General features: G+C 41.2%; 1 protein-coding gene across 14 annotated transcripts in view; it reads right to left on the bottom strand.

The window, feature by feature from the left end:
- sorbs2a (sorbin and SH3 domain containing 2a) overlaps nt 1–27375 on the bottom strand; it is a 60855-nt gene that overhangs the window by 5525 nt on the left and 27955 nt on the right. For 4 of the 14 annotated variants that reach the window (XM_084931750.1, XM_084931751.1, XM_084931748.1 and 1 more), the window contains 20 exons: nt 26677–26766; nt 23883–23909; nt 23630–23754; nt 21582–21998; nt 18375–18501; nt 17833–18008; nt 15547–15613; nt 14776–14826; nt 14430–14646; nt 14176–14290; nt 12512–12583; nt 9849–9905; nt 8980–9029; nt 7949–8124; nt 5679–7511; nt 4136–4212; nt 3805–3902; nt 3296–3410; nt 3057–3185; nt 2190–2384 (listed from right to left, as the gene is read on the bottom strand). In XM_084931750.1, the coding sequence (XP_084787876.1) occupies nt 2190–2384; nt 3057–3185; nt 3296–3410; nt 3805–3902; nt 4136–4212; nt 5679–7511; nt 7949–8124; nt 8980–9029; nt 9849–9905; nt 12512–12583; nt 14176–14290; nt 14430–14646; nt 14776–14826; nt 15547–15613; nt 17833–18008; nt 18375–18501; nt 21582–21998; nt 23630–23754; nt 23883–23909; nt 26677–26766 (4214 nt within the window). Of the gene's footprint in view, nt 1–498; nt 1540–2189; nt 2385–3056; nt 3186–3295; nt 3411–3804; nt 3903–4135; nt 4213–5678; nt 7512–7948; nt 8125–8979; nt 9030–9848; nt 9906–12511; nt 12584–14175; nt 14291–14429; nt 14647–14775; nt 14827–15546; nt 15614–17832; nt 18009–18374; nt 18502–21581; nt 21999–23629; nt 23755–23882; nt 23910–26676; nt 26767–27375 lie in introns of all 14 variants that reach the window. The other 10 variants (XM_084931757.1, XM_084931758.1, XM_084931761.1 and 7 more) reach the window with 9 other exon arrangements.

The following is a 27375-nucleotide window of genomic DNA, read 5'->3' as shown; positions in this document are numbered from 1 at the left end:
TAATAAAAATAATGTATTATTTTTTAAATCAGATGCCAAAAATAATACAATTAAAAAAAAACTGGAAAGAGAACTCAAGTGCCTCTTGAACACTAAATACCCCCCCCAAAAAAAAACAAACAAACAAACAAACCAAAAAAAAAAACCCTGGGTGTACTGCACCTACAGGAGCTGCTCGGCCATGGAAACCAATGCCAAGAAGCTCCTGGGGAACAGTTTCTATGCTGATGTTAATGCCAGAAGAGGTTTGGAGCTCTGCAGTTAATGAGTCAGCATAGTGCTAGCGACTTATACGCACTATGCGCCTCAGCATTTTGCAGTCGCGCAGCAGGAGATGGGCGAAAACAAAACAAAACATAAAAAAAGGACGATGGGACACACTTGCTAATTTTGGCGGGGAATGACATCATACAGTATATTAACTTAATTCCTCAATGTCCCTTCTAAGGCCCTATGGCATTTCCAAACTCAACAGATGTAGTGCACACCATGCTGTACCTGTGGGCTGTGCATCTGATTTAAAACTCTAACATCCTGCTCTTTCTCACTTCTAGCTTCATCGTCTTCTTCAATGAACAACTCAGTGTATTCCTTTGCTTGTACTGACGGTGGCCTATGTGAGTCAAAACGTTGCCCATTCACATTTTTTGACTGCTGTCCCCACGAAACACAAAGGGGCTCCACTGTTACAGGCTTGTGAAGCTGCACCGCTAACTGAAAGCTGCCTGTTGAGTTGCTTGCAGGAGCGACCGCTGGGGGCTTTACGTCCGACTGATGGGATTCTTCCGCTTTTAATGGGAAGAGCCTGCTTTGGGACTTTTTGGTCAGCTTAGCTGCTGAAGAATCTACTGGAGATGATCTCAAAACATCACCATCATCTGTGCTGCTGGAACCATCCAAAAACATGCAGAACAGCTCATCATAAGGGTCTTTGACTTGCAGTTTAGTGTCCGGGGTTTCCCTGCTTTTGTTTACTCGTACTGTGGATTTGTGCTCTTGTGCAGGAGGTGTGGCTGATTTTATCGGCTCTGACAAAACCTCAGGCGTAGTAATTCCTAAGTTTGAGTCTTCCTCAGTGATATGTAGTCCTCTGCCACAGTCATATTGAAATGAAGAGTCAGGCAGTGGAGAGGTTAATGAGAAATGGGGGTCTGGAGGAGGAGGAGTAGGGGGGGAGATGGGTGAGACAGCTGTGGTGTGACCTAAACTGAGGTTTGCCTCTTTAAAAGTGGGCGTTCTGGAAAATTCTTTGCAGGTTGTGGTTGCTAGGGATGACAAGGTGAAACTTTTTTGTGGCTGTGCAGATGAGAGTGCTTTGGGCTCTTGAGCCTTTAGGAGAGATGCAAGGTCAGAGGGGAGAGGAGGCGGTGTGGGCGGCAGAGGGGTGTTCGTGAGGGAGCGAGCTTGAGTGGATGCTGACGGCTCCACTGTGAGGGACAGCCACTCGGTGGTGATGGCTTGCAGATCAAGGCTTCTCAAAGAGGGGTGAGGGGAGGGGGGTTTGTGGGTGGTGGGTGGTGGAGGTGGATGATAGAAAGGCTCCATGAAAATAAAGCAAAAAAAGAAGGAACAGTGGGTGATTTATGAAACTAGAACAGAGACGTGCTGTGTGTTTTTATGTACGTTTTGACTCTTCAAGGTAGAACAGAAGACTTATTATAGTTAAAGTATTCACTAATTACTAGACTACCGTTACACCAGAGGGAAGTTTTGGATCTTTATTTTCTTTTTATTTGGGGTGCAAGTTGATAACCAACAGCTTTTTTTAAGATGAAGAAATACCCTCCAAAATCACATCTTAATGAATTTATGAAGCCCCTGAAAGAGATGCATTATTTGCATTATTGCACTGTCGTACAGTCAAGTAAAGTTTATTTATAGAGCGCATTTGAAAATAAACAGTGTCCTCTGTAATAAACTTTGACTGTACATACATCCCATACAACTGTGAGGAAAACTGCATAAAACAGGAAATAAAGAGACCAGCTTCACACAAACACGTGATATTAAACAGTAACAATGTAATTTAACAATAATTAGGCTCTGATTACTTATAATTTTGATCAAATAAATAATAAAAGCCAAGTTCAAGTATAACTTAATCAATATCTTCAAGGCACAAATCTGATCTGAAGTTGCTCTATTGTTTTTTGTGGCTTGACGAGTAAGCAGGCTCTAGACTCTCTTACCTTGACGGGTGTGGAGCTTGGTGTCCTGTTGCTGGGGTAACCATGTGGATCTATGTGATGGGCGGAGCTTTTGGATGGAGATCGCTTGACAAGGTCAACGTAGGACACAGGAAAGATCCCCTGTTTGGTTGTGTCTGGGATCTTCCCCTCATACCAATTCTGATCCACCTGCCTTATCACAATCACTCTCTCACCCTGCACACATCAGACACACCAACAACACACAAACAAGGCACTTAGCTGCAAATCGGGAACGGTGGAATGAACAGGACCCCACAGCAGGTCCTCTCACACTTACTTAAACCACAATGTGGCTTTTTTCCCCATGTAATTTTACATCATTTTGTCCCACTCTTCTTAACGGCGTTGCTTCAGTTCTTTGTCATCAATTTATGCGCATATCATTATGCACTTTCTTGCTTTTGACTCGTTCATTGTAACACATCGATTCTTTTCTTTTTCAGCCTTTATGTTATAAATTTGCTGCTGTGCTTGAGATCATTGTCCTGTTGCATGGCTCAGTTTTGGCCTAGCTTTAGGCCTCAAATCTGATATGAATAGAGGAATTTATACAATATGTCTGCTTTATGTACCACACAGCCAAAACGTCTGATTCAATAGAGGTGTTCACACTTGCTGATGATCAATTAATCAACTGCATTTGATTAGAAGTTCCTGGCTGCTACTTACAGTCATAATTCCTATGGAACAGAGAATACCGGGAATTTAGTTCCTCAGAGGACTGCTTTTTTTTTTTTTACTACAATTTAGTAACATCTTTACCTTTAGATATAACTGCAAAAGCCAGCACTTCAAATATTTAAATCAATGACAAAAACATTATAAACATGCTTTAAGTTGAAATACCTTTCTCAGTGACAGCTCCACGTTAGTATCAGCGTTAAAGTTGTAGCGGGCCACTGCCTCTCCAATCTCTCTGACATGTGCTGGAGGAGGAGGACGGATTGGCTGCTGCTTCTCTGAAGACGGCATCTTCTGTAAATGTGTGAAAAATGGTGTAAACCTGTATGCGTGTCATGTTGGAGGAGATGCATATTCAAATACAACCGAGCCATATTCAGACCAGAAATCAGCAGCCGACTTACCTCTACATATGCTATAGGGAATATTCCCACTCGCCCACGGTGCTCTCCTTCATACCAGTTGTTATCTATCTGCCTGATGATGTTCACTGCATCACCCTTTTTAAATGTCAGCTCCCTGTAACACAGTTTTATGAGTGAAGGGCCTCTGCATGCATCTTTCATCTACTGCATGGACATAACATAGGAGCTGAACAAGACACGGCGACTTCTGCAGCACGAGCATCGGTGACAGAATGTCAGCCAGGAAAGCAAAATAATTTAAATAATAAGAGCAAAATAATAAGAGACAGCAATGCAGAAAGCAGCTTTATTCATGCATACATCTAAAAAAAAAAAAAAAAAAAAAACCCCATCAGATTATGGTGGTAAGGTGTTATACTGGTATACATGAAAGCAATATTACAACTACAAAATGTAAATAAAGGACATTGAGTTTGCGGACGTGCAGTTAGATGTCTGCGTTCTTAGACTCGGCTCTCTCACGCGTGCACTAAGCTTGTTGTACTCACTTGCTCGTTTGTGCCTTAAAATCATAAATGGCTCTTGCAGGTTGTTTCTGATGGAGGAGAGAGAACAGAATAAGTTGTGTCATCTGTTTATGGGAGACCTAAAAGAGTGGAGTGAGAGAAAGAAAGCCCACAAGCATTACCAGGTATATAGAACACGTATGTAACATAATTATTTTGAATTTTTAAGAATAAATATAAATATCGATGTGCTACAGAACTGGGAAATTAAAGACAAAGACGTTACCCTTTTGAGCACATTGATTACATGTTATTTGAGAGAAATGCACCGTGTATAAATGTGTTAAGTGCACCACCAGTTCCAATGTTGTACCTCTCTGTCAGGAGTGGGTCTTCTGTTCTGGGGTGTGTGGCGTCCATCCAGGGTGGAACTCCTGGAGATGTCCTGGTCTGTGATTAGCAGAGACACATGAAAAGGTTCACAGGAGTTACTAAGGGAACATGCCACATCACCTACAATACAAAGTGTGATCTGGGAAACAGTGATGATGCCACTCAAACAGGTAAATGAGGGAATGAAAGCTTGGGTCATAAACAGGTGTGTTTTATTTGTTTTTCATAGGAGAAAACAAGGTGATTGGACAACAGCACAAATAGACACATGCGATGCTACAAAATACCCGGAAAACAAAATGAAACACGGGGCATACAGAGCAAAAAAATATGACAAACAACAAAAACGTAGGATCAAAAGGATTACGGGAAAGAAAATGACCTGGTAATAATGCGATAACTATAAATAAATATTCAAAACAGAGAAATGATACAAGAAAAACAAAATGCATTTAAAAAAAAAAAAAAGGAACATTCACAACAATTTACCCCAAACATCAACCTTGTCTCTTAGAAGTTATATTTCTTTACAAATAAACTGAAATAACAAATAAAGTTTGTAGGAAACTGTAACCAGATTATTATTTCTTACTCTGAACATGAAAGTAGATTTTTTGAACACATTCACTGACAACACATTTAAAACAAAAGTGTTTGATCAATATCCACCTGAAGTAACTACACATCCAGGTTCTGTTTTGTGATTTGAGACACAAAACAAGCTTTATCACTGCCTAAACCCAACTACAAATTCAAGTCTACACGTAAACCTCGGCTTCTGGTGAGAGAATTCAATTATTTGTATAGCCAAACTCCAAAATCCAGTTAATGACTCGTTCATTAGGAGCCTAAAAGTAAGGTGTAAAGAAATATTACATCTTTGAGACAGGATTACAGAGCAATATACTGTAAATTCTCAAATATCTGTCTTCCAAAATTGCAGAAAACAAAGCCAGCATTTGAAACAATCCCACTCCTGTTTCAAGCCCTTTTCATCAGTGCTAAAACAGACTTATTATACTTGGACCATGTTATTTGTATCCCTCACTGTACTTTTGTACTATTTCACTGTAATAGTTCAGCTTCTCCACCGTTTTCTTCATCTGTTCATTGAGGATCTGCCAATAAAACTCCACATTCTGTGCAGTGTTTCAAATTAAAGCAGAAGCACTGTCCTCTTATTTTACTAAAAAAAACAGCAGGAAGCTTCACTCACATTAACTTAACAAAATAAACAAATAGCCAGATTTGTCTTGAGAATTTACAGTAAATGGGTCTTAATCAATGCCATACAATTAAACAGAAAAGCATGGTAATGGAAGTGTCGGCAGATCAATGAGGAGAACTGGGCAACGAGTGCAGACAAAACTGAAAGAGACACTGAGATAAATGTGAGTGGATGTATATGTGCCTTCGTGTATTTATGCTTGTATGCATGCATGTATTTGTTGTGAAACACACTCATGTTAAGTGACTGCTAAGTGTAGTGTGTATCTGAGGTGTTACATGTGTGTTATTTCCACCTGAGTAACAGAGACCATTTCCATTGCCCTGCTCCTCTCCATAATCATTGTTGTTTGAGGTCTCCAACTGTCGTCCATAACAGGCACTGATTGGTGACTGTATCCGTGGTGACTGTAACCGTGGTGTTGAGGGCTCTCCTCTATATGAGGCATACCCAGTGGGGCTACTGTCTGGGTACAACGATGCAGAGGAGTGACCGCCGTGCCAACACCCCCTCCTTCCCCGCAACGAGGAGCTGCGTTCTGGCACATTTGGCAGCAGTTCTGCCAAGATTCTTCTCAGAATGCTATCATCAGGTGCCCGAGGGTTTCTGTGGCCTCTCTCTGCTTGAATGTGCTCATATATGTCTCTCAAGGCTGCATCTAGCGCTTCGTAAATTGCCTGTTTAGACTTGGGTCTGCTACCTCGACCTCCGCCCCCACTGCATCTTCTAGAGGTAGGTGGTGAGCCCTTTTTCCTGCGGAAAGGCACTGGACTGACCAGGAAGGCCAGCTTGGACATTGATTGCTGGGATTGTGAGCTCTGGTTTTGGGAATGGCTGCTGCGGGTCTGCTGTGAAGGTCTCTGGTGCTCCTGTCGCGCGCGTTCCCGCTCATGACGTATCATGGTTGTGAAACGGGTATATGAAGCCGGGCAGCGGCCTTTGCAGGTGCTGATGAGATGGCGGTGTTGGTAGCCTTGGCTCTGGCCAAGACTCTGGTGACCAGGATGATGGTGGTGATGGTGGTGGTGGTGACGGAGGTGGTGGTGATGGTGGTGGAGGGTGGAAGAGCCGTATAGGCTCTCAGAGGAGGTTAGTGAGCAATGGTCAAAGTCACTCTCACTGCAAAATGACGAGCCTTCAACCTGAATGAAGTCACTGAGGTCAGACGCAACAGCGTCTTGTTCACTGTCAGAATAGTCTGGGTTGGCTTGGGGGCCTTGAAGAACAGGAGGAGCGGGGAAGGACCGTCCACGCCCGGGGTCTGGTCCAACACGAGGCTGTCCCTCAGGGGGGCTACGAGGTCGGTGTAAGTGATCCATGGTTTGAGGTACTGTTCCACTGTTTCCATTGTTGTCTTCTTCCAGTAAAGACTCTATTGAAAAACGGCGTTTTGGATAACTGGGTGTGACACCACCACCACTGCTAGCTCGAGATGATGAGCCACCTGGTGTGGTGGTGCCTGAAGGCACCTCGCCATCACCCAAGTTAGGCATGGATTTGGATTTCTGAATAAGACGCTCATATTCAGAAATGCGGTTTGGCACCATATCACGTGGCACTTCCACACCCCAGGAGGGTGTCCAAGGAGAGAGGCGATGCCGAAGCAGATGAGGCTGACGCTCTAGATCCAGGATGCGAGCACGGACCGACCGGATGACTTCAGATGGAATTAGCTGAGCTCTGTCGATCTGGTGCATCTTTCGATAGAGCTGGAGAAAGCCCGGCGAGTCGTGTGCTCGTCGTCGATGGAGACGAGGTAATGAACGAGTAGATGATGATACTGTGGAGAGATTTCCATCGCATACCAGTGAGCCAGCACTCTCTGAGCGGGTAGCATTTCGTCCACCCGAGCTAGAACGCCCATCGTTGAGTAGGTCATCACAACTGCGTGACTTTAGCTTGGCAGGAGAAGCTGGCGCTTCCTCTGCACTGCTCCACGTCTCAGCATTCTGGCGTTTTGTCTGCCAGCTGTTCTTACAACAGACAGACTGTTTGGAGGAAGAGCTGCCATCTTGGCTGCCATCCTCATTTGAATTGAGAGGGTCAGATGAGACTGGGGGAACAAAGGGCTGCTGATAAGGACCTGGAGAGGTCAAACTGTTTGAATACATGCTGCATGCGTCCCCACCTTTTAGATGTCCAATAGAGAGCAGCGTGGTGAGAGAGAAGAAGGAGGAAAGCAAGTTAAGAAATAATACCCAGCAAAATAGTAGAAGAGCTGGGGGGAGGGAGAATAAACAGGAGAGAAGAATGGATGGAAAAAACAGATGACTTGATGTTCTTTTTTTTTTCCTTCAGACTTCCACCAATCAGTGAACTTTAAGGTTTATACCAGAAAGGCATCATATTGCAAAAAACCCAACAAAATCATATAAGCACAGTTCACATGCATGTGTTGGGAAAAGAAGGGAAAACAAACACAACCTGACCTAGGGTGAGCCTTTGGTGGCTAAACAGTAATGGTAACTTTCTTCTGGCTTTGCCAAACAGCAAAATACAAAAAAATATCTCTTTTCATGAAAAACCCAGAAGTGAAAGAAGCTGCATCTGTGAAAGCGTGGCTACCTTTGGCTCTGGAGGGTGAGGATGGTGAGGAACGAATGACGGGTTTCTTTAGGCTGCTGCTGGGTCTGTAGGCATCCACTGGTTTAGGGGAAGTTGCAGCTCGGCTCTGAGATGGAGCATTCACTTGGGAGCTTGATGGCTCAGACTTCCTTCTCTTCCTGTAGTCACTGGCAGCACTACAATAAAGAACGGGCCAAACAGTCAGTGAATCCAGTTTGCAGAAGGCGAATACAGACACTACAAATCTCCTGTGGGAGCACTGTTTATTTACCAAAGTCATGAGTAGTTGAATTGACAACAGGCAAAAAATAAATAAATTAAAAGAAACCCAGTAGTTTTAAGAAATAACCTCTTTTGTAAGAAATGATGCTACTGACAAAAGGAGATGTTGAATTTACATAGAATACTTTATAGGTTTTATATATTGAGAGAATGTTAAAATCACTATGATCAATATGAAAACCTTGAATACATTTCCAGTATATCTAAGATCATCATACAAAGTACCAGATTATACTTAAATCCAAAAACAAAACAAAGGGTAAGTAACTTGAGTTTTAAATGTTAAAAATCCAAGGGGGCTTTCTGTTCAGGACAGTTAAATAAATGACCCGGCCTATTCATCACATCCCCGCTCTGCCCTCTCTCTTCACAGAGTATAATGCATCCGAATAAACAGGCCATTGATGAAAGGGAGTGGGATGAGGGGAGGAACGGGGGTTGAGGGAAGGACAGGAGGTGAAGAGCAGCATCAATAGGTTTGCTGGGTTCATTTATTCTGGCTCAGCTCGTGAAAAAAAAAAAAAAACGAGGCAAAGCGCCCTACCATCAGTGACAAAAGCAAAATTAAGACTTCACAAGTCATCATTTACTGCACACGCACGGGATGTTTGTGCGAGCGACAATGTGAGAAAGACTTTAGTTTTTCTACTGAGCTGAATCACAACAAGGACAGCTGCTGGTGAAAGGATGGGGGAGGGGGAAGAGGGGATGAGGGTGATGCAGAGGAAAATAAAAGAAGCAGCAGTTACCTTGCAGGTCTCTCTGGAGCCTTGTCAGCAGGAGTGATGTGGAGGGATGTCTGGAATAGGGCAGACAACAAAAGAGAAAAGTGAGCCCCGCAGGAACAAAGACTTGAGGCAGAGCAGCTTACAATACACAGCCTGCATGCGGTTGTTGCTGTGCCACACTCAAAACACTCCCCCAGCGTAAGGCGCAATGGATGCTGGTTCCACATAGCACACCTGACCAAGAAGAGGCCCTGCTGGTGCACACATACCGAAGACAAATTTCTGGTCTCTGTCGTGCTGCTCTGAAGGATGATGGAAAAGGTGATGCACTGAAGGGTGTTATGGAGGTTCAGCTCAGGGGGGCAAATGTTACCCTGCAAAAACTGGCATGGATCAGCTGGAATGGGTCTTAGTGGTATAGAGTGTTCAACGCTGATGACAAAAGTAGGGAAATCAACAGCATCGATTGCAATCACATTTATACTGGGATAAATGTGTGATTACCCTATGATGACTTGGGTAGGTGCTAGTCCTCGACCCCCATGATCATGAACTAGACTGAATTGGATTGAGAAAAATGATGGATGGACACTTATGTCTGAAGCATCTATTGGTTTTCTAAAGTTTTGAGCTCATACTGTAATGTTACCAAAGGCTGATAAAAAAGAATGACATGAACCAGCACTTCAAAGCTTCAAATGTTCAACAGCCTTCACAAAACAACCCACTCAAATTTTAGTAAATGGCTAGCATTTTAATTTAAACTCACAGTACATTCATTTTTAGCAGTCGTATCTTAAATATGTCTTAGCAATCGAGATCCTGATTGCTGTGACGGGTTAGAAATGGTACAATTAACACTACTGGAACACTTGTGAATGTGAGATTACCTCAATGTGCTGGCGAGCGGAGATGTCTGGATTATAATCCAGCCGTTTTTTAGGAGGCTTGAGCCCCAAGCAGCAGCAGTGAGCAGGAAGGGGAGGAGAAGAGGAGGAGGAATAAGAAGGTGAAGATGGAGGAGGTGAAGGAGGAGAAGCGGTGGTGACATCATGGGGGGGAAACAAAAAAAAAAACATGTGGAGAGAGTGACACCTGTTAGAGAACCTGAGTAACCACAGACAACCACAGCACATGTGATTTGCTTGTATCAAACACGTGTGCACTTACTCCAACACACTGACACACACCTACATATATCTATTCATCACACACGTTCTTTGATATACACTTTCTAATGTATTCTATTTATTAGTTTTTTCCCTTAAACTGCAGATTGTCGAGGCTAAAACAACGCAGGCCTACTACACCAGCCTATAAACCACACCAACACACGCAACTGTGCCTATTTACCACACACACATGCAGAGTGTAAGAACAAGCTGTAAGCAAAAAGCAAAGTGAAGCACAAGCTGCAACATTGTGTTTATTTGAGAGTACAAGGACTTGCACAATCAAATGCTGTGACTTATCGCCTCAATCGAAAACTGAACACAGTGTGTGGTTCTGACCGTGGCCGTATCAGTCAGATAAAATGTCTACACTCTAAGGGCTTATTGAGTGATGTGAAACAGTGAAAACACTGCAGGTAGAAATCTCACAAAACAGCTAAACATGACTGTGAGAAGACAGAAAGTCATGCCATGTCTGAATGTAAAATTTTCACCTGAACATTTCGAATAAGCCCAGCAAGTCAACACCTGATGTCATGCGCTGGCATGGACAGAGGCATGTCCATGTGACACTTTGTAAATCAGACAGGTTGTGGGTAATTTGATCCCACGTTTATGACTAGAGGCGATCTCTGCCTCAAGTCACTATGACATTATTACCACTTACATCCATCAGAGGGCACTAAAGCATTTAGCTTCAAAGTATGCAGAGAATTCCCTCATAGTACTGCAAGGATCAAATGAATAAACAGGGTATGTAAAGGCAGATTGACAAATAAATACTGGCATGTACAGTACTACGCAAAAGTCTTGAGCCATTCTTATTCTTTATGTGTTCTTCACCACAGTCTGAAATCTCTCAGGCAGCTTTCTTGTCATTTCTTTAAGTAGACTTCAGCAATAGTTCTCCAGGCTCCAGCTCTTTTTTCAGTGTTTCTGCCTTTTGTTTTGTTCTCTGTCAAGATGATACCACAAGGCTTCATTAATATTAATGTCCCGGCTCTGGGAAGGCCAATACATAACTGATAGTGTTTTACTTCCTAGGTATGCTTTTACAGCATTGGCATTGTTTTTGAGGTCATTATCATGCTGAAAAATGAAGCAACCAGACGCTTTCTCCCAATACCACTGGCTGAAATGCCCCAAACCATGACAGTGCCTCCACTGTGTTTTATAGATGGCTGCAGACACTGTTGTACCTCTCTCTAGACCTCCTCTGTACATACTGATTACAATTTGTGAACAAAAAGTTTCAAATTCAGATTCATGATTATAAAGCCTGCTGCCAATCGGCTGAAGGATTAGCTGCATCTCTCAGGTCTTGTCAGGTCTTTACTGATTTTTTCCTACTTCTCGAGGACATGACTTCTAGCTGTAACCATTTTTTTATGCCTTCTTAGGTCATTTCTTGTTTTGTCCCCAACTTGTCCAGTTTCCTAGAAATTTTTAAAACTCACACCGCACACCAAGTTTTACAACAATAGTATGTTATGTTATGCCTGTCAACTATTTTCATGGATTTAGCTAAAGAAATGGGAACAAATGATGTGTTTTTCGTGACAGGCTGCCAGTAACAAAGTGCCTAAATGTAATATTTAAAACTGGTTCTTTGCCAAGTTGTCATATGTGTAGAGACAACACTGATTCATTCCTTGACTTAGGAGCCTGTTTCATGCTTGAATGATTCATAGGTCAGCATTGTGAGGCTTAGCTAACAAAAACACATTCTTCTGAAAATGGTGAGGCAGAATGACTGGAATGAAAAAGCAGCCAATGTCCAAAGAAAAACTTCAGAAAGCCCAGAGAACTAAAGAAATTACAAGAAAGTCTGGCTTCTTAGATGCTAAATATGAAGAATTGAGAAGTGGCTAAAGACTTTCGCAAAGTACTGTATGACAGATACTGAACAAAATTACACAAATTATTTAAGAAAGAGTTTAGAGCAAAAAGTAAATATCAGTAGAATCTCTGCTACTGCATCTTTTTTATTAATGTTTTGACTGTTCATGACCTCAAGTTATCTCAAACGTTTGGAGGCCACTGCCTTTAAACCATTTCCTGCTTATTTTTGAACAAGATGCAGAAATGAACCAACTGAAATAAAAGTGTCCAGGTTCACGTGTGAGCATTTTAGTGCCTGCTAGTCAAAGAACCAAAAACCCCAGCAGCATAGAGATATACCGCAGTTTGTCACAAAGGTGTTTTGGGGGTAAGGAAGGGGGCACCAAACAAGCACCAAACAAGTATCACATGCCCAAACAACTAGCCCCACCCAGTCTAATAGCACAGACATAAAAAAAAAAGTCCCGGGTGGAGTGGAGATAGTGGGTGTATGCCTATGACAGAGTTGTGTTTAAAGGAGTAGCTAGGCCCTGACTTACCGGCCGCCCAAACTCCAGCTCGGAAAAGAACTTATACCAAGGCTCGTTCTCTAAATCTATGTCATCATAGGTCTGGGAAAGCATGACAGTGACAGAGAGAGGAAGTAGAAGAAAGACAGGAGAAAGGAAGTGTGGAAAGAAGTCACACACAAAGAGAGACATGGTCCTCGTGGTTAGGAATGGGCACAGGTGGCAAAGGGAGATGGGCACAGGATGAACCAGGATGAAGGCTTGCCCATGGAAACAAAAGTGTTGCAGCAGAGCCCATTTACAGCTCACGTTTCACTTCTACAGTACAGTGGTCAGTCAGTCTAGAGCAACAAACTGCCACAATCCAAAAAGGGCTCAGGCTAAACATGTAAATAATAACTGTAACTGACTACGCTTTTGTGCTGCTGTATGCATTTATACAGTCTATAAACATCAAGCACAAACAGCACCATGAACCACTCAGAAGTGAATGTTTTTGAATGAAAAAAGACAACATTTAGATGTTTTTCATGTTTTAAAATGATGTCCATATTAATGTTTTAGTTGCCTTAGTTTTCTTGTATGTCTTGATGCCTTTTAAGACACGTTTAAATAAAAGGTCAGCTTATTTGATTTGTTTCCATTTACTGTTACTTGAACTGTAGAGATGGCATTGTGTGTTTTACCACGCTGTCTGCTCTTTCTAACCCCAATCCCACATAAAATGGAGCTTTCATGCCAAATGAAAAACTGCCAGGAGATGTTTTGTAGGTGTTGTAGTGCTACATCTCTGGCTTAAAAGAAAATTCAGCTTTCAGATGGATGAGTCACCCTGGAAAAAAAAACAAAGCAGAGACTGCCAAACACACAAATGCATTAGGGACACTTGCACACACACATCTAAAGAACAAGAGTAACAGAAAAACATTTTTTGCCTCTTAAAGGCCATAATTACCCAAACGGGTGGGTCATCAACATACAGGCTGTTTTAGGGGTGACACTTTTTTACTTTGGATAATGGAGAAAAAAAATTATACCGAGCAGCACATTAGACAGCGTGGGTCCTTCTACAGCTTTCTCCTTTATTACCTCTGCCTATCAGGAAGTGACTCATGCATTATTGCCCTGGGAGCACTCTCAGCAGTCATCACATTAAACATCTGCGAAACAGCCATTTTTTTTTTTTTTTTGCAAACACAACTCATTTATAACACATTATTCATTATACCGTCCTAATCTCAAATACTATGTTTTTTCAGTCCCGCCTGTCAACACAGTCAGTTTTTGCATTTTTTTTCCTGCTATCTGCTTTGTCCTTCACCCCACACAAACATTAACACTGAGTACTGTCGCTAGCAGATGTAAGCACTGGAAGCTTTTAACGCCCACATTGTCTCTGGCAGAAGAAGAGCCATGTGAAAGCCAACAATATAATGACATACTAATGTCTGTCTACCAGACTAGCAAGTTTCAAAAAAAAAGGCGCTCTTGCTTGTGACTATTTTTTCACTCTAAAAACAGCCTGAGCAGTGACTGAATTATTTAATCTTCTACCAAACGATACCAAGAAATACTGTGAGGAAATCACTCGCCGTTCTCACACGATGCCAGGGTGAAGATAAACAGGGAGGCATTTCTCTGCATATTTTAAGAGGGGTGGGAATTTCAGTATTTAAAAAAAAAAAATTACTCACTGGTCTTTCATGCTCCAAGATAGAGGACTTCCCAGGCTCGTACTCAAAAATACTCTTGGGTTCTGCGCGGTACTTTCGCGTGTCCACTTTTCGGTCTGGAGGACCCCATTCATTGCTGGTGTGAGAGAAACAAACACATGCTTTTTCAGAAAAAGCGCTTGAGATAACTGACATTAAAATAAAGATTATTAAAAATATTATAGCATATCAATATATCATCAATATTAGTTAATATTGAGAAAGTTCGCACTTACGCGTCTGTCAAGTCCCTCTCGCGATCACTGTCTCTCGCCCTCAGTTGGAGAAGGGATGGCATGGGTGGAGGTGGTGGGGGTACAGGGGATGGCGAAAGCTCCCGAGGTCCAAGATGCCCTTCATTGTTATCCGAGGGGCTCTTGGACAGAGGCCTGTACGTATGTGTCCGAGGGGCAGGGTGGGCCATGGTGGTGCTGGATGACAGGCTGTAGTTATCTGGCAAGGACAGGATGGAGGAGAGAGTGGAGGCAGAAGCAATGAGGCCAGTAAGCCAGAAAGGAAGGTTGGGAAGAAGTTATTGATTTTCAGGAAATACAACTTGTGTTACACAGGAGCAGGTCTCACCATTGTTTACGAGAGCATATGAAGCATTGTATGTGTCGGAATAGTCGTCATCTGTAGAGGAAATGTACAAAACAGTTGATTGGGAACACGTGTAAGCACACTTTGTTGTACACAGGGTACAAGTTTGTCCTCAAAGATAGCACTTTTAACCAGCCTGGAAATGAACAGTTACACAAGTAATTTTCTTTTCAGCTACAAGTATATTAAAAGCACCAAAGCAACATGATCCACTTTCCCAGAACTCTTTCTGAACTTTAAAGATGAAAGATGACTGAAATTCTGACTAAAATGAATCAAGGTTGCAGGATGGGGAAAGCATACTACTGCCTGTGCTTCCAGTAAAATCACAAAAAAAAAATGCATCAAGACCATAATGAGCCTCTGGATGAGTTCTCAGCGCACACACCCATGAAATAGTCTGTGTATCTGAGAGTGCATGAGTTTTTTGTGTGTGCTCTTGTAGCAGAAGGCTGAGCAGTTTAGAACAAACAAGCCTTGTACTGATTCTGTGATTCTGTCAAGCCCACAAAATTAGAGCAGATTTCCCAGGATGGCTCTGTGTCTATTAGAGGTTTCTCTCCATTCCTCCTCGCAATCTAACGAGCTCTGGGATCATCTGGGTCTTTTGGTTTAATGAGAACTGGCATGCATACACACACACGAAATATGCACACGCATACAAACAGCATGCATACATGACCAATTCTGCATGAAATGTCTAATAATCTAGTCGTTGCACATCATTTCAGCACGCTACAGCAGAGGCCTTACCTGCTTTGTGAACTTTGTGAATCTGTTTGAACATAGTTTTGTACCAGTCTTTGGGCCTATCCACCGTCTGCAGACAAAGAAATAACCATAAAGAGTTATGTGCCGTTAAATGTAACACAAATGTGAAGGCTGAATTTAGAAACTATAAACGGACTCACAACATGTTATTGGACATTCTAGAGCTGAAAAAACACAGTAAGCCTTTTGAAGCATTTATACTTCACACAGGGATAATATAACTAATATAAATAATTTAACTAATATAAACAGACTAATACTAATATAAATATAACTAATATAAAGAATAAAACCAAGACTGCGTCTTATCCAAAAGAAATATTTATGTTTGCCAATAAGGTTATTCTGTCATGGCCGCTTGTGTGTTGTTGTTTTCTGTTGATTAAACAAACAAACCCGTTAAATTAAGTAAGCACTAATTATGAAACCCTGGCCAACGTTTAGTTGGTGCATCCCTACATCAAATATCAGGCTAGTGCCTGACCACTGGCTAAAGTTGCTTTATTCACACAACTCCTGCTCTGTATGGCTGCTTTTCACATATAGTGTGTTTGTAACTTGTATAACTGTTTTTCACTTGACATTTGTTAACATTTTAAAAGGTTAAAGATAGTCTTTTGTTTAGACAGCTTTTAGACAGAAATTTTGATAATATTCAGTAACCATACAAGTCTCACCAAGAACTTACACTGAATATTCATATGAAAAGAAACACAAGAGCTGTGAAAAAACAGATTTTTAGAATATTTGGCAATGATAGTGTTTAAATATGTGGATAATATGTGGAACCTCTGTTTGTGTCTGCATATTCTTCAGAGACCTTTAGGACATTTTTTGGTTATATCAACTATTATATCGTCATTTTTGCAAGCAAACAAAATGGCTAAAATTACTAATTTTTAGCATTTTGTGCCTATAACACCTTATAAAATCATCTTATAGGTTTAATTTCGTGAGAATAACATTCAACAGATATACACAAAACTCAAATTATGCATGATACATTATTATTACATGACATCATTACTTAGCAATGGGTTAAAATGATCCGTTATTAGCATATGGCCTGTATCTACCGCTCCTTTTTTATGCTTTTCTCAGTGTGATTAAGTGTCAACAGGACAAACGATACTGTAGCATGGGCAACTACTTTTGAAATATTCTAAAATCAGACACTTGCTGCAGCCCTTAGTAGGGCTGTGGGGTCCTTCTTTATAACTATGACTTTGAGATCTTAAAGTGAGCAATTAAAAAAACATGATGTTTATGTAAGGTCAGAATATTTAAATGCATAGTTTAAATAGCCACAAATGACACACTATCACTTACCTGAATGACTACTATGTCAGTTTGTTTTGGTATGACTATCAGTGTGTATGTTCAAGTCAAGCTGCCTCAGCAGGTTCAGTTTTGAACCACAAAGGTGTCGAATCCTTGTTGGTACAAAGTGGGGGCTCTGCTTGCTGTGGCTGGAGAATCAAGGAGAGACCCTGGTATGTGTGCCTTTGTGTAAACAGTATAGATCTAACAGACACTTAAAAAAAGACCCATCAAATGGCAGAGAGACTTAATCCTCTCTTTATTCAGTAGCACTAAACAATGTGCCTGGATTCCGGTCAGAGAGGAGGCAGTTTGGCTCCACAGAGAAAGAGCGTGTGACTGTGCACGCAGCACTGGCACAGCCAAGAGACGCGCCAATTACCACTTCACTCTCCACGGTTACCAAACAGAGTGGCCACAAAAATGTTTGCCCGCTTAAAACAAGGAGCATCTGTTTTTCTTCTCTCCTGCTTTCGTCTCTTTTCAACTCTTTTCGTTTATTGCTCGTCTCTTATTCTCCCCATTTCTCTTTCTCTCATTTTGTAGCTCAGCGTGCATTCCTTTAAATGCTGCTCTTCAACCAACCGATAACTGAGTGAAGTGTTATACACGGAAAGCCTTAACAGAGATAACACACAGGGACACGCTCCTTGACAAGTAATCAGCAAGGACCTTGTAGTACCAAAGCAAAGACCTTGTTTGAGCTCATCTTCATGACTAGCACACAGAAGGAAGCGAAACGGAGATAGTGAGAGTGGGAGAGAGTCTTTGAACATGGGGTCAAAAGCTGCTGACAGCTTCAAGTAATTCCTTGCTTTAAAAAAACCTGTTCACACAAGAAGGCAGGAGAAAATGGCTTCAAAGAAACTCCTCTGCTTTACTACAGCATCTACGAGAGCAGGTCTACTGGAAAGCAATGTGTTGAGCTCCCTGTACGAGATCTCTCACCGTGCGGATGGCGATAGGAATGCCTGACTCATCAACTGGGCCGATGCCTTCGTAGTGGGGGGCTTTAATGACCGACACCTTCTTTTCTTCTTCTGAGAAACGAGCAATGGGCACAGTGCTGCTGATGCTGGTGTGCCCTGACACCACAGACTCTCTGGTGACTGTTTCACTGCCCTCTGGATTCGAGAAGGAAGAAGAGAAAGAGGAGACAGACGTGTTAGTAATACAGGTCCTCCACAAGCTCCAGTTAAATGTTTGTAATGGATAGACTGCTACAGATATAGATTATATATGAATCCTGAGACATAGATACATACACCTTACTTAGCATCTTAACGTTTACAGTTACACTGTAAAGATCCTTTTACATTTACAATGATGTAAGCAATGATGTAACGTTTGCTCTTCTGTGAGATGTTTCAGTTCAATTATCTGATTTTAGGTTCTATTTTCTCCATGCGCTTGTGTAGTCTTAAGTCTTAAGTCCAATGTCTTTCAATCTTTTTAGGCATGTCATATATCACCACAGATCAGTGACTCACCTGAACTCCTGCTCTGTCTCTGAAGCCCCGTGTGGAGTGAGACAGGAGGTGGAGGATATGATGGGGGAGACAGCGGCCTATGTGGATGGCTAGTACTTCCATTCATTGCGTGAGAAAGAACCTGGCCCTAGGAGCGACCCAAAACCCAGAAACAGGTAGTGTAAGAAAATCACCAACAGCAGACAAAACCTACACTACTTACGGTTGTAAAGCTCTATAACATTGGCTTAACATAATATATATATTTTTTAAAAATTGTGGAAACAAAAGGATTAGCCGCCAGATAACACTTCATGATAACCATTGCTAAGGATGGATACTAGTGGACAAAAAATCATAAGAGTTGGGAACCTGGACAGTGACGTCTGTGTCCTCTCTGTCGGTGTGTAGTTTTATTGTCACTTGCTGTTTACATTTGTTGTTTGGTTTGGTGCAGGCCCTCAAAATACTGCATATGTTTATGAAAAGATTGTGGTTTGGGTAAATATTCAAGGAACCAATAAGACCAAGGCTAAAGGACACCTTGTGCATACATGTGAGACACCTGCACAGTTGAATAAACAGCAGCATTTAATCCCCCGGGAGTGAAAACAGGCAGGTTAATCATTACCGAAATGCTAATGCGGTTTTGCAATAAACACATAACAGAAGTTTATAAAATGTTGCTTGTGTTGGTGACATCATAATGTAACAGCTACTAAATCTAAGTTATAACTTCATTAACACTAAAACAAATCATTGTTTGTTTGCCGTAAATTAACCACTTAGTAAAGATTAATTAACAATCAATTTGTGGTTTATTAGCAATGGCTATTACAAAGTCTTACCATCCAACATTAGTCATCACATTGTTCCAATCAGAGCGGGTAAAAGAACCAGTTCTGATTAAGAGTGGATGGACATGTGAACATACAGTGAACGTGATTCACAGTAAGTTGTGAATCTGAAGTGACTAAAACATAAAGACAGTTAGTGGGGGGAAGGGTCACTCACTGAAACACGTCACAGTGTACATAAAATACATGAAAAAAGAAAAAAAACAAAAGACTAAAACATAGACAGTAAGCCCATTCACATTCACACACATCTCATTAATTAGTTAACAAACATCTGACATAAACAAGATAGTGGACATGATATCTTTACAATGGGATGCTCTTCCCATTCAATATGCCACAGGAAGAAGTTACATTAACTGAAAAAGAATAAAAAGACTGTACAGTGCTGTGAAAACCATTTACCCCCTTCCTGATTTCACAGTTTTGTTTTTTCCCCAAATTTCTCCCTCTTAAATGATTCAGATCATAAAACAAATTTTGACATTAGAAAAAGATAACCCATGTAAAAGCAATGCAGTTTTTAAATGATGATTTAATTTACTAAGAGAAAAAAAAAAAATGGCATCCATGGGAGAGTTCCAACGAGCAAACCACTGCTGACCGAAAAGAACAGAGCGACTGTCTCACATTTACCAGAAAACATCTTGATGATCCCCAAGACTTGGATACAAAAGACAACCAACAAACCAAACCAAACCAAACCAAACCAAAAGGTAAAGTCTGGACTTTAATCTCATTGAGACTTTCTGGCATGACCTTATACAGGTTGTTCATGCTGGAAACCCCGCAAAGCTGCTAAACTGAAATAATTCTTCAAAGAGTGGGACAACATTCCTTCATAGCGATCTGACACAGATCATTGACAGTTATACTTGCTGCTGTGGGTGGCATAGTTATATTTTCTGAAACGTGTGAGAACTAAGCAAAGATCTATGAACTCATGAAGGGCGAATACTTTTTCACAGCACTGCGTTTCAGTTTTAAAGTTTGCCTGTTCACACCAAAGATTCATGGTGAAACAAGAGGGATGTACTACAGAGCCAGAGCACCATCATCTTCGACTCAGCTAACCCAAAGAAAGAGTGACTAAAAAACTAATTACTTTTTTAAGTGTGCTTGGCTTATAATGCTATTATGTTGTCATATGAGTAGTATAAAATTATGTCAAACACACACACACACACACACACACACACACACACACACACACACACACACACACACACATTATTATTTTTATACATAGGTTCAAGTGAGATTGCCTGCCTGTAGTGCCCTAAGCTACTGACACAGAGAATACTAATTAAAGCTACTTATTAGAATATGATTTTTTAATATCCTGAATAAAGAAAGGCCAATATGATATTTTAGTCATAGTGGTCATATAGCAGAAAGATAAAGTATTATTTATATAGCGCCAATGTGCCTCAATGTGTTTCATACTGTAAGGTAGGGACCCTACAATAATAGAGAAAACCCCAATATCAGACAACCCCCCTATGACCAAAAACTTTGTAACAGTGGGAAGGAAAAACTCCCTTTTAACAGGAAGAAACAACAAAAATGACTAATTAACTTCTCATGGCAACATTGTATATCTCATTGAAAAAAAGGTTTGAAGAATTCTGTATTTAGAATAGTTTTGCAAACACTTGTTATCCACATAGCGATTAGCAGTGTACATACATTTGCAAAGCACTGCATGCTCTCCCCAAAGGCAAAAATTAGATTAAAATACTAAGAAACAAGTTTACCAAAATGAAATCTACTGCTTTCAATATCATACTCGCATAACTGCAAACACAGCATACACATGTATGTTCTCCTAGCATAACATAGAGAAACAATAAAGTAGAATATGTCTATACGCAGTGTAATATAATGAGCTGAATGGCCACATAATTACAGTCCAAACACATGCTGCAGTGCTAAAAAAAGAAAAAGAAAAACAGCAGGAGTTCAGTCTTTTTAGACACTAATAACCCGTAGCTAATGGCTTCCAGCAGGGTACTTCACCTTCACCTTAGAAAAATCACTTCATTGCATCATGAATTTTTGATATGAACTGGCCTTAAGAAACAGTGTAATAGCACACGATGGCAAAAACGACAAAAGAAGGAGAAATATAGACACGCATAGACATGTTTGAATGAGTACAGACAGTAACATAATAAGGGAACGAAGAGGGCTGGATTTAATTTCAGTATCTGACAGGTAGGGTGTAGCTAACAGTTAGTGAAAGTTAAAAATTGGTAGTGATCACACACTTTGTAGAGTTCTGATTCAGCCATCAAAATGAGTGGAGGGAGCGTGGGAACCCACTGTTCTTGGTAATGATGTATGTTATAGAGGTGACTTGGATAATTACATTAGTGAAAGTGGCTGCTGCAGCAGAGGAGGCCACAGAGGTTGTTAGCACATCATCACGGCCAGCAGTGGGCGTGTAGGTAGAGACATGGCTCAGAGTGGGCGATGGCGTGGGTGAGGCGACAGGCGAGTCCAGGCTACAGATCTGCAGCTCGTCCAGCAGACCGACCGTGGATGTCGAGTAGTGGCTGAGAGCTGACACGGTAACGGGGGAAGCCAAGGGCGAGGCACAGCTCACACTGCTGACTGCACCGTGGCTTGGCCCGCTGGCCGCACCAGCTGTGCCACCAGCTCCACTTGGGACATACGGAGTGGGTGATAGTGCCTTGGGCATTAGACCTGACAGGTAGTCAAGTGACTCTGAGCTGTGGTAGCGATAGGGGGAGTGCCGTGCTGTGGGGTCAGGCGAGGGAGGCCCCTGAGGTTGGAATAAAAGGTAATTCATTGGAAAAGGAGGAAAGGAGGAAAGGAGGAGAGTGCTTAGTGATATAATTTATTAGACATGGTGTCAAAAGGGATGTGTAAAAATAACATGTGACAACAGGTGAATTACTGTTGTGAAACCACACTGTGTCGTAAAGCTGCAGCACCCTCTTCTGAACGTATTAATGCTGGAAACTGAAGATGTTTTGTTAGTTCACACTTTACAGAAAAAGCACCAGATTACATGGTAATTAACTGTGGTGTACAACATATTATACACTTGGTTAAAATGCAGTACAAGTTCACACAAATGTAGAATCCCTGTTTGGTTCAGTGGAAGGTATTATCAAGAACAAGAATGAACTAAAGGGCAACACACACAAGTAGAAGACATGCATTAAAACCCCTACGGTATATCTGCTTTAACAGAATGCCACAGTCAGACTCAACATATAAGAAAAGAAGCTAGTTTAGAATTTGGGCCATCACTGTAATAGTAGCTTGACTACTTCTGTTATTTCTGGGGACCTACTGCAACCAAGTGACATGATGCAGTTGGTATGTTACCCTTTAATTAGTCTTGATGTCACCAAGACATAAACCCAGTGTCTGGATTAAAGTGACCTTTAAATGAACACAACTGTGTATTTTGCTCTGCTGTACCGGTCTGTAGTCAGTTATGTACCAACAGTTTTGCAGGAGAGGGCCTTGGTGGAATTGCAGGAGGAGGCTTCGTCATCTCCACCTGGGATGGAGCTGGAGCTGCCATTTGATCTGAGACCTTGAGTTCCACTTTGGAGTTTGTCTTAGATGAAGCAGGATTTTTTTTATTCTCTTTGTCCAAGCGGACAGAAATCGAAGCTGTCTGTGTCACGGGTTGAGATAGGATGGGACTTCTTTGTGGAGGTGAGGAAGTGGGTGGAGGGGACCCTGTGGTTTGGGTCTTATGTTGGGGATCAACACAAGAATTGAGGTGTGCAGGAGGGTCAGGGATGGTGACAGGGGTTAGTGTAAGGGAAGACACCTTACGTTCTTTTGTATTAGCATTGCTTGTGTCATTCGAGACAACGGACTCATTCAGCTGCTGGACTGTGTTTGCACTGGTTTCTGAGTATGAGTAGGATGATGTGCTTCTTACAGTGTAGGACTCTTTCAAGACTGCTTGCTCATTTTTAGTGATTGTTAGCATTCCAGGACTCAAATCATTAGCCAGGCCAATAAGGGAACTGTAATTTTGAGGATTAGTGCCTGCAGGCAAGAAGTGAAAACTCTCTTTTCTGGGGGGTGGCAATGGCAATGGACTGACATCCTTGTTAGCCAATTAGAAAGTGGCAACCAATGTAAGTTCAAACAGCAAAAAAGAAAAACAAAACAGAAAAAAAAATCATCAGCACAAAGCATGAGATCAGAAAGTTTAAAATACTTGTTTCAGAATACAGCAACAATATATGTATATTATCCAAATTCCTAATGACGTTAAAAATAACTTTTTTCCCCACTCAGACACTCAAAAGCCAACAGAAGCACATCACATCATGAAATTACACTTGTAATTAAATTTTAAATAGCAACAACAGAGAAATAAAGGCGTGAGTGTCTGTCAGTGTACTGTGAATGATGTTTCACCTGTGAGGGGGACTTTTTGTCCTGCAGATTGGGTCTGACGCTGCGAAAGCCTTTGGCAGCAAGCGATGAGCTGCTAGCATCTCCGTTTTTAAGGCCGTCTGTTGCACTGTGTGACCGCCAAGAATCTGAAGATAAATTTAGTAATTTTACCATTACTAATGTTTTCTGACCAAGTTTGCTGGGATCATGTGGGATGTTTTACAGCAGTGTTAGGATTGTCCACCAGAAATCACCAAAAGCATCAGGCACTTACCCAAGTCCGATGAGTGAGAATCACTCCCTGGGGGAAAAAAGGACACAGCAATAATAAGCAACATGGCTGAGTGTTCCTTACATTCATCTCTGTAACAAACTCCAATATACACCTACTGTGCAAACATTTTTAAAAAGCTCTTAAACATCAAGATACAATTCACACCTAATTACCAAGAACTGCTTCTACTGCATTTTTAACAGCTAATGATTTTCCCCCCTGCATGCTACAACGTGTCTGTGGGTTTCCTCTTGATGTTGCTTTCCCGTCAGCTTAAAGGATAGAGACAGAAAACTCATTCTTGAAGCAATTTTCACGCTTCACGCTGTAACAGGAGCATCATCTAAAGCAAACGTTAAAATCCACTATGAGCCACTTCAAGAAAGGCAAGTTGGAGCTTTAGGAAAATATGTGAGATAACCTAAAAATGTCTTTGAGTGAACTTAAAATTATCTACAAGGAAATCAAAGAAATCGAGACTCTATAGAGACAGTTATCAAACTGTAATATCAAAGTCTATGCCAAAATGATTTTTTTCTGCATTTCAAACTCCTGGCATAAAAAAATATCAGCATTTGCTTCAGTGACTGAACTTGCTTCCTATGACTAAAAATACAATCAAATAACTGTAATCTAATTTAACACTGAACTCACAAACAATAGTACTCTGTGGTGAATCTAGTGTAACATTAATTTCATTAACGATACCATTTTCTGTACACACAGTATCTGAGGATAATTTAGGTCAAGGAAACCGTGTAATGCCTAACCAAAAAAAGAAACATATATTAAAAAAAACCCTTTAAAAACATTAAGGTAATATACACATACAGGGAGTGCAGAATTATTAGGCAAGTTGTATTTTTGAGGAATAATTTTATTATTGAACAACAACCATGTTCTCAATGAACCCACAAAACTCATTAATATCAAAGCTGAATGTTTTTGGAAGTAGTTTTTAGTTTGTTTTTAGTTTTAGCTATTTTAGGGGGATATCTGTGTGTGCAGGTGACTATTACTGTGCATAATTATTAGGCAACTTAACAAAAAACAAATATATACCCATTTCAATTATTTATTTTTACCTATGAAACAAATATAACATCTCCACATTCACAAATATACATTTCTGACATTCAAAGACAAAACAAAAACAAATCAGCGACCAATATAGCCACCTTTCTTTGCAAGGACACTCAAAAGCCTGCCATCCATGGATTCTGTCAGTGTTTTGATCTGTTCACCATCAACATTGCGTGCAGCAGCAACCACAGCCTCCCAGACACTGTTCAGAGAGGTGTACTGTTTTCCCTCCTTGTAAATCTCACATTTGATGATGGACCACAGGTTCTCAATGGGGTTCAGATCAGGTGAACAAGGAGGCCATGTCATTAGTTTTTCTTCTTTTATACCCTTTCTTGCCAGCCACGCTGTGGAGTACTTGGACGCCTGTGATGGAGCATTGTCCTGCATGAAAATCATGTTTTTCTTGAAGGATGCAGACTTCTTCCTGTACCACTGCTTGAAGAAGGTGTCTTCCAGAAACTGGCAGTAGGACTGGGAGTTGAGCTTGACTCCATCCTCAACCCGAAAAGGCCCCACAAGCTCATCTTTGATGATACCAGCCCAAACCAGTACTCCACCTCCACCTTGCTGGCGTCTGAGTCGGACTGGAGCTCTCTGCCCTTTACCAATCCAGCCACGGGCCCATCCATCTGGCCCATCAAGACTCATTCTCATTACATCAGTCCATAAAACCTTAGAAAAATCAGTCTTGAGATATTTCTTGGCCCAGTCTTGACGTTTCAGCTTGTGTGTCTTGTTCAGTGGTGGTCGTCTTTCAGCCTTTCTTACCTTGGCCATGTCTCTGAGTATTGCACACCTTGTGCTTTTGGGCACTCCAGTGATGTTGCAGCTCTGAAATATGGCCAAACTGGTGGCAAGTGGCATCTTGGCAGCTGCACGCTTGACTTTTCTCAGTTCATGGGCAGTTATTTTGCACCTTGGTTTTTCCACACGCTTCTTGCGACCCTGTTGACTATTTTGAATGAAACGCTTGATTGTTCGATGATCACGCTTCAGAAGCTTTGCAATTTTGAGACTGCTGCATCCCTCTGCAAGATATCTCACTATTTTTGACTTTTTTGAGCCTGTCAAGTCCTTCTTTTGACCCATTTTGCCAAAGGAAAGGACGTTGCCTAATAATTATGCACACCTGATATAGGGTGTTGATGTCATTAGACCACACCCCTTCTCATTACAGAGATGCACATCACCTAATATGCTTAATTGGTAGTAGGCTTTCGAGCCTATACAGCTTGGAGTAAGACAACATGCATGAAGAGGATGATGTGGACAAAATACTCATTTGCCTAATAATTCTGCACTCCCTGTAGACAGGGAGAAGACATTGTGGGATGTGAGAACATAATATCACTTTTACAAAGAAGAAGCAAAAGAATAACAGCATGTAGATACAAATATGATGAATGAGTGAAGGAAGCAAAAGAAGGAAATGAACAAAAGGAAATGAAAGAATTACACAATGAACCGATTAGGAAAAAATAGCATCCACAATCCAAACATTGCTTAAGCATACCGAGGCAGCCACAGCCTATTTCAAAGTATTTCAAATATGTTCAAGCCATAACAGGATTTTCAACAGCAACAAGCCACTTAGATGTACCTCTGTCCTTGACCGATAGTTTGGCTCAGCCAACACTTGCAGCGGCCTTTTATTTGGATTCTTTTGGGAAATAGTTATGTTCATTTGTATGTTTGTGAGTGTTAGTACCTGTGGCTAGATTTGGTGAGCTCTGGACCCTCTTCATGGGAGAGAGCATGAGTGACAAGGCCACACATTTGCGAGCATATCCTCCGCTATCTGAGAAATCACAGCCAGGCAGATGATCATAGAAGCAAAAGCTGAAGCATACATGCACATGCTTGTGCGCATACTGCCATAAACAAATGCATTCAGCCGGGAAGATAATAATTACAGTAACAATATTGCAAACAAAGGCAGATTTGGAGGCAAAGCACATGCATTTCAAGTAGCTGATTTTTACTGGCGCTCAATAGAAAATTAGGAAAAAGCTGTGCAAACACGAGAACTGCAAAAGTGAACAAATCAAAGTCAATATGATTTACTGCATTAGCCTCCACTAACCTAAATATTTACAAGAGATATAGTGAGACATTAGTTGTTTTTAAATCAACGTGATTCTGAATTGGGTTATTACCAAAAAATAAATTAAAAAAAATCCCAAACTAATGATTTTATGATCATGACATGACAACAGGCAGAAATGTAAAACATGCTCTTTCTTGTTATATTTCTCCCATTTTTCTCATAGATGAATCAATTTAACACTTATAACCTGAAGTCTTATATAAGACACTGTTTTGTAGTAAAAGTTTCATGTATGCTCATCTGACATTAGCGAGTACACCGTCATGGCTGATAAACCACATGACAAAATTATTTTAACTT

This window comes from Perissodus microlepis, chromosome 6 (assembly GCF_051167445.1).
Source record: "Perissodus microlepis isolate ML-2025 ecotype Zambia chromosome 6, ASM5116744v1, whole genome shotgun sequence".
NCBI lineage: Eukaryota > Metazoa > Chordata > Actinopteri > Cichliformes > Cichlidae > Perissodus > Perissodus microlepis.
The sequence above is the reverse complement of the archived record's forward strand: the minus strand, read 5'-3'. Positions and strand labels throughout refer to the sequence as shown.